At 35.2% G+C, this 12,608-nt stretch overlaps 1 protein-coding gene across 3 annotated transcripts in view; it reads left to right on the plus strand.

Annotated features, from left to right (window-relative positions):
• Window positions 1-11,528, plus strand: part of FAM184A (family with sequence similarity 184 member A) — a gene marked incomplete at both ends in the record, with an annotated part of 74,882 nt that extends 63,354 nt beyond the window's left edge. Inside the window, 6 exons of one of the 3 annotated variants that reach the window (XM_082305654.1) lie at window positions 1,249-1,433; window positions 1,920-2,066; window positions 5,019-5,136; window positions 5,848-5,952; window positions 9,555-9,757; window positions 11,447-11,528. In XM_082305654.1, coding sequence (XP_082161780.1) covers window positions 1,249-1,433; window positions 1,920-2,066; window positions 5,019-5,136; window positions 5,848-5,952; window positions 9,555-9,757; window positions 11,447-11,528 — 840 coding nt within the window. The remainder of the gene's footprint in view (window positions 1-1,248; window positions 1,434-1,919; window positions 2,067-5,018; window positions 5,137-5,847; window positions 5,953-9,554; window positions 9,758-11,446) is intronic. The other 2 variants (XM_082305655.1, XM_082305656.1) reach the window with 2 other exon arrangements.
• Window positions 11,529-12,608: the final 1,080 nt, after the last annotated feature.

Below are 12,608 nucleotides of genomic sequence, written 5' to 3' on the forward strand. Positions count from 1 at the left end.
AGTCGTGTGTTGTTTAAGCCTAGAGTGAGACACCTAAAGGAGATGTCAGGAAAACAAGTTTAAATTACAAGAGCAAGTGTATGATCCAACCAAATGCCCTGTACTCTTGGCCTCAGTGCAATGATCTGCTCAGCAAGAGCTTTAGTTGTACTGAGAGCAAAGGAATTAATTGTGTTTTCCTGTGATAGAATGCTCATCAGTTCACAGGATCAGAGCTGAACTAGATGCAGAGAGGTCTGAGCAGGACGATTATATTTGCTACTTTTTGAAATATTTAAATATGTAGATATAAATTTTCCATTGCTTTTTCTTATAACTTTAATATACTCTTTCTATAGGGAGGTAAGGAGTAATTTTTAAAAGTCTGTTCTTAAAGATGTCCTATACATTTGTATTTCCTGAATGCATGAAGGCACAAAACACAATTATACATAAAACTACTTTGAAATACCTGCTGATTTTCTATCTGTGCAAACTATATGGTCATTAATTATTGTGAAACTGTAAGAAGTGGAACAGATGGAAATGGAAAACTCTGAAAAAGGTTGATTTTATTACAGACTTTTTCTATACTGAGGAGAATCAGTATCAAAACCATTGAGGTGGGTTTCAGATGAGTTTCCCAGATGTTAACTTCATTGCAATTTCTTATGCAAAAAGAATGACTTCTATTGATTCATGGGACATAATATAAATATTTATATAAACTATTGACCACATATTCTGCTGTGAGATATTTATGACCCTTATATTTATATATACGTAAGATAGGAGACTTCTGAATCATAGTGTTCGTTGGTGCAGGGCATACATCTTGAGCTATTTTGTCCCATTGTATGGGGTTGTAAAGGGAAAAAGTTTCTCTATATTGTATGTTGGCGAGGTAGAAAATGCTAAATGCCGCCCCCCCCCCCCCCCCGGTTCTTAGCGGTACCTGTTTTTTTGTTGTATGTGCGGGCAAAAGGCAAATGCAATGAGCTGTGCAAACTTTAACAGGCAATGACAATCACAGGTTTTAAATTTTCTTGCAAATGGAAACTGTTACATAACTTTGCTTTTTTCTTTATTTGTACTTGTACACAACAAAAAACCTCTCAGTTTTAATTATAATTTGTGTCAGCATCAAAAACTGAAAAATATTGTCTATTGAGTAGAAAATTCTGCTCAGCTGTTAGCTTCCAAAAGCAAGTATTGTGCTTCTGAGAGACAAGTCTAAAACACTGTCTGTTGCTGCTGCTTATATCATAGGAGAAAGAATTTTTATGCCGAATATCAGATCTACAAGATGAACTGAGACACCGAGACCATCACATAGCTGAACTGGACAAAGAGATTCTGCATCTTCATGAAAATATAAGTGCATTGACCAAGGAATTAGAGTTTAAAGGGAAAGAGGTTCTTAGAATACGCAGTGAATCCAACCAACAGATCAGGTATGAATTTTTCCACTCTAAATTCAAATGTGTATTGTTTCGCATATTGTTTTACTTAAGAAATTTTACCATTTGTAGCTTTTAATTTATCCTCTTAATCAAGTGATGATATATGTCACTTAGTCTTCTTTAGGAAAAGCTATGCCCATTACTTGTAAAGTTAGTGAATATTACTGTACAGTTAAGCGGCATTTCAGTGATATATTTTGGCATATTTTAGTAACAGTCCGTTCAAGTGTTGGGTTTTGGTGTTTTTTTTTTTTTATTCATTATGCTTATTTTAAAAAGCATTAAAGGAGATGCATTTTCCATGAAATAAGCTAGAAGATTGGAGGACAGTAAGCAGTTGGTTTTGATGAATCAGTAATTCCTTCTGTGTTGTCTGATATTGTGTAAAAGCCATTAGAAGCATGGCAGAAAATCATGATGAACAAACGAGTCTGATTTTAGAATAACTCTTTTTTTAACAAAAACTAAATTGAACAGGGTGCATGAGCAAGATTTAAGCAAGAAACATGAGAAAGAGCTGGATGTCTTGACAGCAGATCACATCAGAGAGAAACAAAGCATGCTGGCAGATTTTAATAAGACCCAAGAGCTGCTCAAGGAAATTAATTCAGCTTTACAAATTTCGTAAGTTTTGTTGCGTTAAAAAATTTATATGTAGCTGCGTTTGAGTGAATAGTTTATTCTGGTGTCCATAAGTTGCTGAAGATATTGCAGAGATGCAGATGTGCAAAAACCTCAATCAAGTATGGGGCCTAATCTTGCATTCTTTAGGCAATACAATTCTATGAGCTTTAGGGGAATTTAGTGAGATAAATTGTTAGGGATTTGAGACCAAAAAATTTCAAGTAGGAAAGATATTAAATCTGTGCAGTTCGTAGAAAACTGGAGAAAACATTATTTCAAATGTTTTTTTCTCAAACTTCAATACATCTTTTTTGAGAAGACAAGAGTTTCTTCAACCGGTTTATAAACAGTACAATATTTGCTATTAAGAAGCATGATTATAGCACATGAATGATGCAAACATTTGCAGGTTTGCTAACATAAGGAAAATTAGTGTCTGAAATGGATTATATGAGCATAACAAGAACAGAATGCTTAGACTCTCTCTGAGTCAAAATGCCACCTGGGGTTAGACCACCTCTGGGCAGAAGTGGTGTAGTAGTGTGTCGTCTAGCCAGTGTTTTCCTGTCTTCCACATCCTTCGTTCTTTATCTCTGTCTGTGATGTAACCCATTTGGTCAGGGTTTCTGGCTGAGGTTTCATAGTGCATTGAAGGCTTCCTGACACAAAGTTGTCACTGAGGGATTTGTATTTGCAGCACAAAAGATTTATGGCAGAGAAAATACTTGGTTCTAAGTATATGATAGAAAACTTTGTTAAGTAAATATCAATTAAAAATGGACAGTAAAGCCCAAATGCATCTAATTCTTTCTTGATAATGAGCACTCAGAAATTGTCTTCAAATAGGATGGGTATAAAATTCTAGTTCTTACTCCCTTGTAATCGTCCATATTGCACACTCTTGTGCCCTGATAAATGTGGTAACTTGCCATTCAGTTAATGAGGTGTAAACTACCTCCTGTTTACTGCATTTATCTTGTATGAGAAGCATGCCTGTGTGCAGCCACCAGAACTAGGTTTTGGAACTGTTTACCCTAACTTTTTCTCCCATGAAGTTGTTTGTTTTTCAGTGTCCTGAAACTTTCTGAACTTAGTTGGTTCCCTACTTCTGGTTCTTCCTCAACTTAGAGCTGCGAGGAAGCAGCCACCGACCTAAAGAGAGCAAACATTATCCAAGGTGCCCTGACCTGGCTTTCAGTGTGTTATTTCTCTCTACTTACACTGAAGCAAGGAGCTGTCAAAAGAGGAAACTATGTAAAAAAAAAAAAAAGGCAGAAGATTTTTATGCAGCTGTTTCTTAAGTAACTGTTTCTGGGTTCGGCCTCACCTAAAGCATGGCCTTGTGAACGTTTATGAAATGGAGAATCTATTTTAGAGTAATCGAGAGTGGGTATCATTAATTAGGCTCTACAACTAGAGTCTTTAAATTACATATCTCTTTGAAACAGAAAAAAAACCAGTTCTCTGAAATATCTGAAAATAAAATGACAGCTGTGCGTGACTGTGTACTATACTCTGGGGATCTGTATACAATAGCTTAACCCAGCATAAAATGTGTACACAAAAACTAAGCTATCTGAGCATATTTCTGTTCTGCTGAGTCAAATGCCTTTTCTGCAAATAAAAAGTCATGTTGTTCACATTCATAATGTTTTATGTAAATACATTATATAATCTCCTCAGATTATGTACAGGTTATTTGAAGGTTATAAATATAATTTAATATGAACTGTTTTTTCAGATGCAACTCAAAGTAAGAATCACATAGCTGCTTCTGAAAGGAAAATATTTATCTAAAGTGAGAAATTATGTCTATTTCCAGGTGTCTTGTGGAATTAAGTTTGAGCTGACTTAGACGCCTTAAATTCATAGATTTTTCGCAGGGTTTGTTTGGGATTTTTTTTTTTAATTTCTTTTTTCATTAAGTTAGTTACATTTCCTGAATCTGTTCTGAAGCTTGGTTCACTAATCTACATAGGGGCTGAATATGTGAGACAAGTATTTTAGTAGTTTCCTTTGGAACATGAGCTTTATATTTATGTTCAGAGAGACACAGTCATTTGAAATTGTAGTGTCTTCAACACTTGTTCTTTAAGAAAAATCAAGGCGATTTATGCAGTTACTTGTACAATTCCTCTCTCAGTTGGCTTATTTCACTTCTCTCCTTTAATGCTTTCCCACCAAGCATTTCAAATTTCCTTCTGTTTTTTCAAATGTTTATCAGTTGTTACATTTCTCTTAATCCAGATATCCTAATATCAAAGTGTTATTGCTTTTCTTTTCCAGCTCATTCCTTTATTTTATCTCTAATGGTACTAAGTTGCTTTTGTGGAGAGGAATTAGTTACCTATTAGTCTTCACTGTTCTTGGATATCTTTGTCCCAGTATGTTCCACAAGAACTGAGGAAGACGGTGCCAGCCTTGTCTGTCTATCCAGTTTCTCCAGTATCACAAGCATGCATCTTTATTCAGAGTAGTTATCTATAAAAAGAACAATGATACTGTTTGTTTTCCTCATCAAGAAAGTGAATTGCCTGTTTTTAAAATTTACGTTAATATTAAGTATAATGCAATGTAATCCGTGTATTCTACATAAGAATCAATCTTAGCTATGTCTTCTCTAATTCTACTGTCCATATTATGGCTCGGAATGCCTTATTTTCAGTTTGACTTCCAAGGGGCCTTTTTTCAAACACCTAACTGCATGCACATGAACGATATTAAGTTTTTAGAATTTTGCCCAGATTATTAGTTACTGGAGCAAAGATTATGGTTATTGTTGATTTTTTTTTTAACTAGCTAAAGCCGAATGATAGCATAGAAATTAATTTACTTCAAGGTGATAAGAAAGTCATCTTCTGAACCCTCTTTTGCACTAATCAAAGATGTGACTGTTCACTCATCATTTAACACTGGATCAGGCTAAAGGGGGTATTCTTCTTTCCTATAAAGTTTAGAAGAAATGGAAGAAAAATATAAAAACAGAGAATCAAGACCAGAAGACTTGCAGCTCATCTCAGAACTGAAAGACCTAATTGCAGAGCGGGACCAACTCATAAAGAAATTGATTGTAAGACTTTTATGCTCTCTTGGTTTAATATCTTGACAGATATAAAAGTTAATCTAATTCAAAGTCTTTGAAATGTATTTAAAGAACCAATCCTGCTAGCATGTTATTCATATTCTTTAACACATTATTCCTGTGGTTCCAATGACTCATAATAGTAAAACTAATTAGATAGAGAGAGTTTTGCACAATCAGGCATAATACATTACTACAAAAAATATTTCAGTATGACCTTGATCAGGCATCTCCTATCTCCAATCCTGAATAAGCCAGCCATGTAAGCCATATCAGAAATAGTCTCTTCTATGAGGTTTCTAAGACCAATCTCCTGATCCACTGAGCTTCCCAAATTCAGAGCACAACACCCTGACTCAGATTAGTCTGATTAGATCCTGATTCAGAGGCAAGAAGGAATGAGGAAATTCAAATTAATTAGAGATCAGAAGTTAACTATACAGAGTCTTTCCCTGTGCACAATCCATTAGGCTATGCTCACTCCCAGGAGCATAGAACTGCAACAGAACTGCATAAAATAGAAACGAGTTAGTATTTACATACAGTAATATATAAAATATATTAAATATGAAATGCAATTTTTAGAATTACCAGTTTCTTCAGAAGCATAAATTTATTTGATATCATTTTATAGGCAGATTTGGCCACTAACTAATTGAAAATGCATAAAAAGAAGTTTCTATTTGTTCTTCTTTTTAGGAGGACAAAAAGTTCTATCAGCTGGAGCTAGTTAACAGGGAGACTAACTACAACAAAATGTTTAATGCAAGCCCTAATGTTGGTGTTATTAATCCATTGGTGAAGGTATGTTCCATGGACTTCATTGCTAAAGTGAAGAAAAAGAAATCTACACTTAGGATAGAGTAAAAAGAAGAAATACATGTGTATGTGTGTGTGCCTGCGTGTATACGTATATCACTCTTAAAAGACATGTTCAAAACAAGGAACATAGTTTCCCATTTGTCTCTACTTACTTTTGTGTAGGTTTGTTTCTTTTATGTTGTTGAGAGATCCACTGATACTGTTGCCCTAGTTTGCTAGACGCGTATGACATAAAACACAGTTCCTTCTCACAAAACTGCAAAATCAAAATAGAGAAGTGACAGAAAGGCAACAGAGGGCAGGACTGTAGCATATAATAGAGAACAGTGACACCCATAACCAGTTTTAGTGTCATAATTTTTCTTGGTTATTTTAGAAGGTGCAAGGGCAATTTCATTTTTCAGGTGGTGCTCAGGATGGAAGAGAATTAGAAAGACAGAAGGAGAGGGTACACTAAAGGAAGGGAATAAGGGTAAAAAGGGGAAGGAGAAGAGTATGAGAAGGGCATGGAAAGAGTCTGAATGGAGAAAGACAGAGTAATACTGGAGAACTGGAGTGCCAAACCAGGTATGGACTATGGGGCAGCAGGAGATAGAAGTCAGTCTCTAGCCTTCTCAGTTACTGTCACCTCCTATGCCAGTGAAAACACTTCAGTAGCAACCTTTTCCAGTTCTCTCCACCCTGCTGAATAGCAGCCAGTGAAGGCTACTGTACAAGCAGGCCTGGTAGCCTCCCTGTCACTTCAAAAGCCAGAAGCATTCCTTCACGAGGAACATGAACAGACTGTGGTAGGGCACCTTAATTCTATTTCATTTCACCACTTCAGGAGTAAGAATGAGTCCTCTGACATTTCCTTCTTCCTTGTGATAACCCAGAGGTTATTTCACCTGCGTGGAAAGAGAAGAGATTTGTCCCAGCTGTAGAGGTGGAAGAAGTCGGGAAGGTTCTGAAACAGAGGGTAACCCAAGGGGCACAACATGAGCAGCTCAGATGCCCGAGGGCTTCAGTGATCAAGGTTCAGGCTCCGTGATTTGAAATCAGGCTGCGTTATTTAGCTAAGCCTTACTGTAGTTTCGCATCAGATCAGCGTATTTCCCACTTCTGCGCAAACTCTGCTGCAAATTGTCAATATTCTCCTATGTTTTGCAGGAGCCCAGCAGTTCTCACAAGCTTATCTGTGGATGCCTAGCCTTTATGCATAACTGCATAAAAGAACTTAGTTTGGGCCCAGTAGAGACAATACCAGGACTGCCAGATACAATTTGAATGCTTTGTTTTTATGTGATAAAGGCTGTTGGAAAATTTTGGAAGTTTGTCTGAACCACTCATTTATAAAGATGTGAAATGTAACCATCAAGTATATAATCTTGTGTTTTGTGTGAAATCTGAAGTGTTTGGGAAAAGTACTTCAACATCAGATTTCCATAGTGATAATTCATATATTTTTATAATATGCTGCTATCACTTAAAACTGTTTAGACTTTAAAACTGTCTTGTATGCCAGAACATTTTGATCTCTCATTTCATGAGTTGTGGACTATGTTGCTTTATTTTGTCAAAGCATGTACTGTGTTATTGGAGAATGAATTACAAAGAAACTGAAAATCTCATTCTCTTTTCTTTTTTGTAATAAAAAGACAGAATTTATGAGTTACTAAAGGCTTTGCATATTAATGCAAAATTACAGCCATTGCAGTATGTATTACAGCTTCTCTAATTTATGCAATGGATCTGTATTACATTGTTACATCTGAAGTTTCTTAATACTTTGCATGAATTTCATGGAAACAATACACACAATTTTGTCTCTCCAGATTTGACTGCTTCAGAAGCATAGATTGTTTTATAGAGAATAAGATATAAACTGTAGTATTTTTCTAAGCACTTATGTGGATAATATACATTTCCTAGAAATGAGCCACCTATGAAGCACACAGATTTAACTACAGTGTGTTTAACAGACAGTTTTCATTACAGTGTATATTACCTTACAGATGTATTTTCCATATAATTGGTTACTTTTACCAAACTACTTTTTCCACCATAATGTTATTTCTTGCTTCTTCAGCTGCTACAAAAGAAGTAAAGTGCATGGGATGATCTCAGTTTAATCCTTTTCAGCTAATGATTTTTCACTGCGATGCTTAAAAAAGACTTTTTTTTGTTATAGCTTTCTGTTAAATTGTTGGGGTTTTTTAATTGTATTTTGGCAAACACATCCACCAGTGTGGCTACAATTAGTAGCATTTGCATCTGCCAGCCCTGGAGAGGTCAGGCACCGAAACCAAAGCTAGCAGAGGGCTAAACAGAAGAAAGTACAAACAAACAATAGGACTCTGTCTGTCTCATGCCCACCCTTGAACAGAGCAGCTCTTCTGTTTCAAGTGGAATTCTCCTGGAAAATATTATATAGAAACAACATGATATTCCACTTGTCTTTCACTTTATTTAGTTCAAATTTGTGCGGTTCATAAGTCCTTAAGGGGTTTTTCTCCTAGCTGCTTTGTTAGGGTTGCATATATGTAATTGAATGGAAGCATTTATTATATATTCAAACAATACATAATTCATGAGAATAAATGAATCCATTCATTCAAAAAAACTATTTTTTGCAATAAGGCTTTTTTAATATTAATATTTTATTGTGGGCATGGAATATTTGATAGAAGTCAGAAAATACACATGGCGTCCTGCCACACAGCTATTTTTAAAAAGCTATAGAATTATTTGAAGCATCCTTCTACATTAAAATATCATAAAAGTAGAGAGGATAAATATCAATTCTTCTGTATGATATGTTATGGAGAGTAACATAGTGATATAAAAATAACATTCTTCAGTATTTTGAGTCCCTTCAAATACTATCAGTAGGGGTATAGAGAGTATTAGGAAAAGAAAAATGTTCAGTTGTGCCATCTGGTGTCTAGAAGTGGCAGCTGTAGTAGCATTAGAAGCCTGGCCTTTTCCTTGTGCAAGAAACCGAACTCCTATACAGTAACCTTTTATCTTTAGAAGTCTTGCTATAATGCTTGCTAACTAGGAGGGCATAATTGCTTTAAAAGAAATGTAGCTGTTTTTCTAGGTTCCATGTTCCAGTTACCAAAAGGTGCCTCAGTGATGGGGTGAAACCTGTTGGAGAGATGAACTTTTTTGTCATTGAAATTTGCTGTAATTACATTTGACAGCAGAGCTGTTTCACTGATATCAAGAAAAGATTTAAGTAAACATGAAAGGTTTAACCACTAAATGACAATTTTGTGGAAAACTTCCTATCTCCAATGTCTTAAACACAGCAAAATGTTATATTGGAAGATTGCATATAATATATTCAGTGATTATTACACTAAGTCTTAATAACTTAATCATCTTTATCAGAAATTTGATTTTTCTGTGAAAATTTGTGGTGTTCAGTTCTGGTCAAAGCACATAGTAAAACTACAATTGGAAAAAAAGCCCAATCTGTCCCAATTGCTCTCCTTCAAAAAAAAACCCAAACCAGCCATCAATACAGCTTTTAAATTTGCAAATTTCCTCATCTGTCCTGGTGCAAGAAGCCTTCCTTACATTTGTTATTTTTAATGCAGCAAAAGAAGAAGAACGATAAATCAACAAACAGGTTTGTGAGTGTCCCCAATCTAAGTGCTCTGGAATCTAGCGGAGTGGTGGGCAATGGACATCCTAACCGCCTGGACCCCATTCCTAACTCACCCATCCACGATATTGAGTTCAACAGCAGCAAACCACTACCACAGCCAATGCCACCCAAAGAGCCCAAGACGTTTTTGAGGTGAGCACTGCCTCACCAATCTATTTTTTCCTTTTTTTTTTTTTTACTTAGGAAAATTTTGTATTCCTATTGAGCTGAATCCCACTTGCTTTATGAACCTTTCAGAGGTACAAGTATTCTTATGGCATTTTTAATTTTTACATTATATTTGTAACCTCTTTATAGTATTCCTTTTTATTGTAGACCTTGTTGAAATGTGAAGTAGTCTCTCACTTTTTCCTAAGTCTTGAACTTTGAAAACCTCTTTAGATACTTTAACAGAACTCATGTGCTTCCAATTGTTTACATATATGAACAATTGTTTTAAACGTTTGTGTTATTTACTGATTGTCATTTAGGAACCGATACTAGCACACAATTTCTTTTCTTTGGTATTATGTGATAATGGTTTTTATGTAAGAAAACTATTTTCTGTGCTACATGAATGTTTTGTGTTTGCCCTTTCCTCACCTGTATCAAAGTGTTTCATAGGAGTAACCTTACTACAGCAGCAGGAAATATGCATGCTTGGATGCTTAATGCTGAACTTCCAGTAATCAAAGCCAGCATTAAAGTCTCAAGTAATTCTCTCACAAAATAATACGGTGAATTGAATAACTTAAAAATGGCATTTTAGAGGCAGGATTTTAATCTTTTGGCTTTATGTGCCTACATATTAAATGCACTGAAGTGCTGTATTCTGTAAGTTGGCAACTTAAAGCAATGTGTAATTACCAGTTCCACAGTTGGTTGTTTACTCTCTCTTTTGGTTTAATGCAAAAGACCACATACCTAGCAACTACTAATTAGAAAAGGAAACAAACAATAGAATCTAAAATAGATAAGGGAAAACAGTCTATTTCAAGAAAACAATCTTTTTTAAAAAAATACTGTTGCTTATTTTTTCCTGTGCATGTGATGTGCATGAGTGTGCTCAGATATCTAACGCATGCATGTGCATGAACTTATGGACTGTGATGCTGGAGTTTCCATTCCAAATTGTTTTATGCTCTGTATTACCCAGTAATACAGGAGGGACTATTTTATTATTGATTTTTATTGATAAAGGAACTTAATTGTGTAATTAAATTTAAATTAAAGTATTCTCTCTTGCTCATTTTCTGAGAATTTTAAGTGTTCAAGGGGGAAACAAACCTTGTTCGCAGTGCAGCAGTTTCTTTTTTCCTAGTATATTAGCATATTTTAAATGTGTGCATGAACAACAATGCAGGTGATATTTGTGATCGGTGTCAAGTATTAAAATAGTGCGTATTTTTGTTCAGTTGCCAACCAGTCTTTGTGAGCACATGTCTACAAATATGATGCTCGCATCATATTTTTGAAAATTAACTTTACCACAGGAAAAGGATGCTAAAAGAGGACCTTCTACAGTCACGCTTTTCCAAGAAAACCCTTTTTATTCTTCCTGAAAACCTACAGCTGTTTGAGATTTTAAATTACGTTTTCCAAAATATTATTTGCCCACCCTGTAACGTGGCTTCTGAACTGACTTGTCCGTGCTGCTGATGCTCTCCAATGGAGTGGATGATCACAGATTCTATAGGGAGGCACACCGATAATTAACCCATGGAAAAACAGACTGTGTTCTTTACTGAATGCTCTCTGTGATTTTTTTTTTTTCTCCTAACATTTGCACTTTTTGTGTAGTTGTGGGATAATTGGTTTTTTTTTCTCTTTCTGTGAATTTAGCCCTCCTCAGACTGACGCTTCACCAGTGGCTTCACCAGATGCACAACGCCAGGAGTGGTTTGCCCGATACTTCACGTTCTGAGAGATGATTTGTTTTTGTGGCACAGCGTGACGTGGACTGTTTATAAGAGCATGACCTTAAGTAAACCCTCATGTGAACAAGCTTTCCTGTAATTTGTCAAACACTGTGAATGAAAAAGTATTTGTCTTTCTGATTTGAAACTGCACTGTATTTCATGTTATATTTGTTGGAATCACTTGACATGGTACTATATGTGTGTAATTATAACTATTATTTTTATTTAAAATGGAAGAATCTTTAAACTTTGTAATTACTACATAATAAATTTTGGTAGAACAAACATAATGCTTTCCCCCTTTTTCCTACAAATGTTTTTTCTTTGATTTCAGGTAAGGCTTTTCCCCCCAAAATAATGTAATTGCATGGTTACTATAAATACAATTTAAATTGTAAAGGGAAAAAGTATATATATCTCGCTCTCTCTCCAGTTTGGGCAGGATATGTTTAATGTGTCCCAATTCTATTCTGTTACTTTTTGTAGCAGTTTTAAAACGGCCCCTTTCTAACATTTAAAAGGAAGAATGTGAAATAAATCAAAACTAGTGTAGCTGCTAGCCTTCAGAGCAGAGTAATTTTGACAAGAGGATGAAAAAAGCCACAAACCAGGAGCTGTTCGTTGGGGGGTGCTGGCTCCTTACCTGCTGCTCATGAGATTTTGCCATCTAGTTGTAATAAAACATTTTATCGTTGAATTTAAGTAGAAACTGTTCTTACAAGTTATGTATTTCTTTTATGAACATTAACAAAAACATGCTTGAAACATTGGAATACTCTACTAAGTATCTCTTCATAAATCAAGAATCTACATTTTGAGCCTATAGTCCTGCTTTGGATAAAATTCATGTCTGGGAAAAAAAAACCAAAAACAAAACAACACAACTAAAAAAGCAGCCACCCAACTTTTTCCCATTTATACATACTACAGATACAGATCTTTCATTAAAGCTTAATTACCTTCCCTTGTCTATATTAAAGTTTTTGCTTCTTCTTAAACTGATATATGAAAATGTTTTTTCAGCTAGTGAGCATGATTCTTCAGTCTACACCTTTTATGATGCCAGTGTTGCTCAAGAAATTTGC

The sequence above is a fragment of the Platalea leucorodia genome (genome assembly GCF_965183815.1).
Source record: "Platalea leucorodia genome assembly, chromosome: 3".
In the NCBI taxonomy this organism is placed as follows: Eukaryota; Metazoa; Chordata; class Aves; order Pelecaniformes; family Threskiornithidae; genus Platalea; species Platalea leucorodia.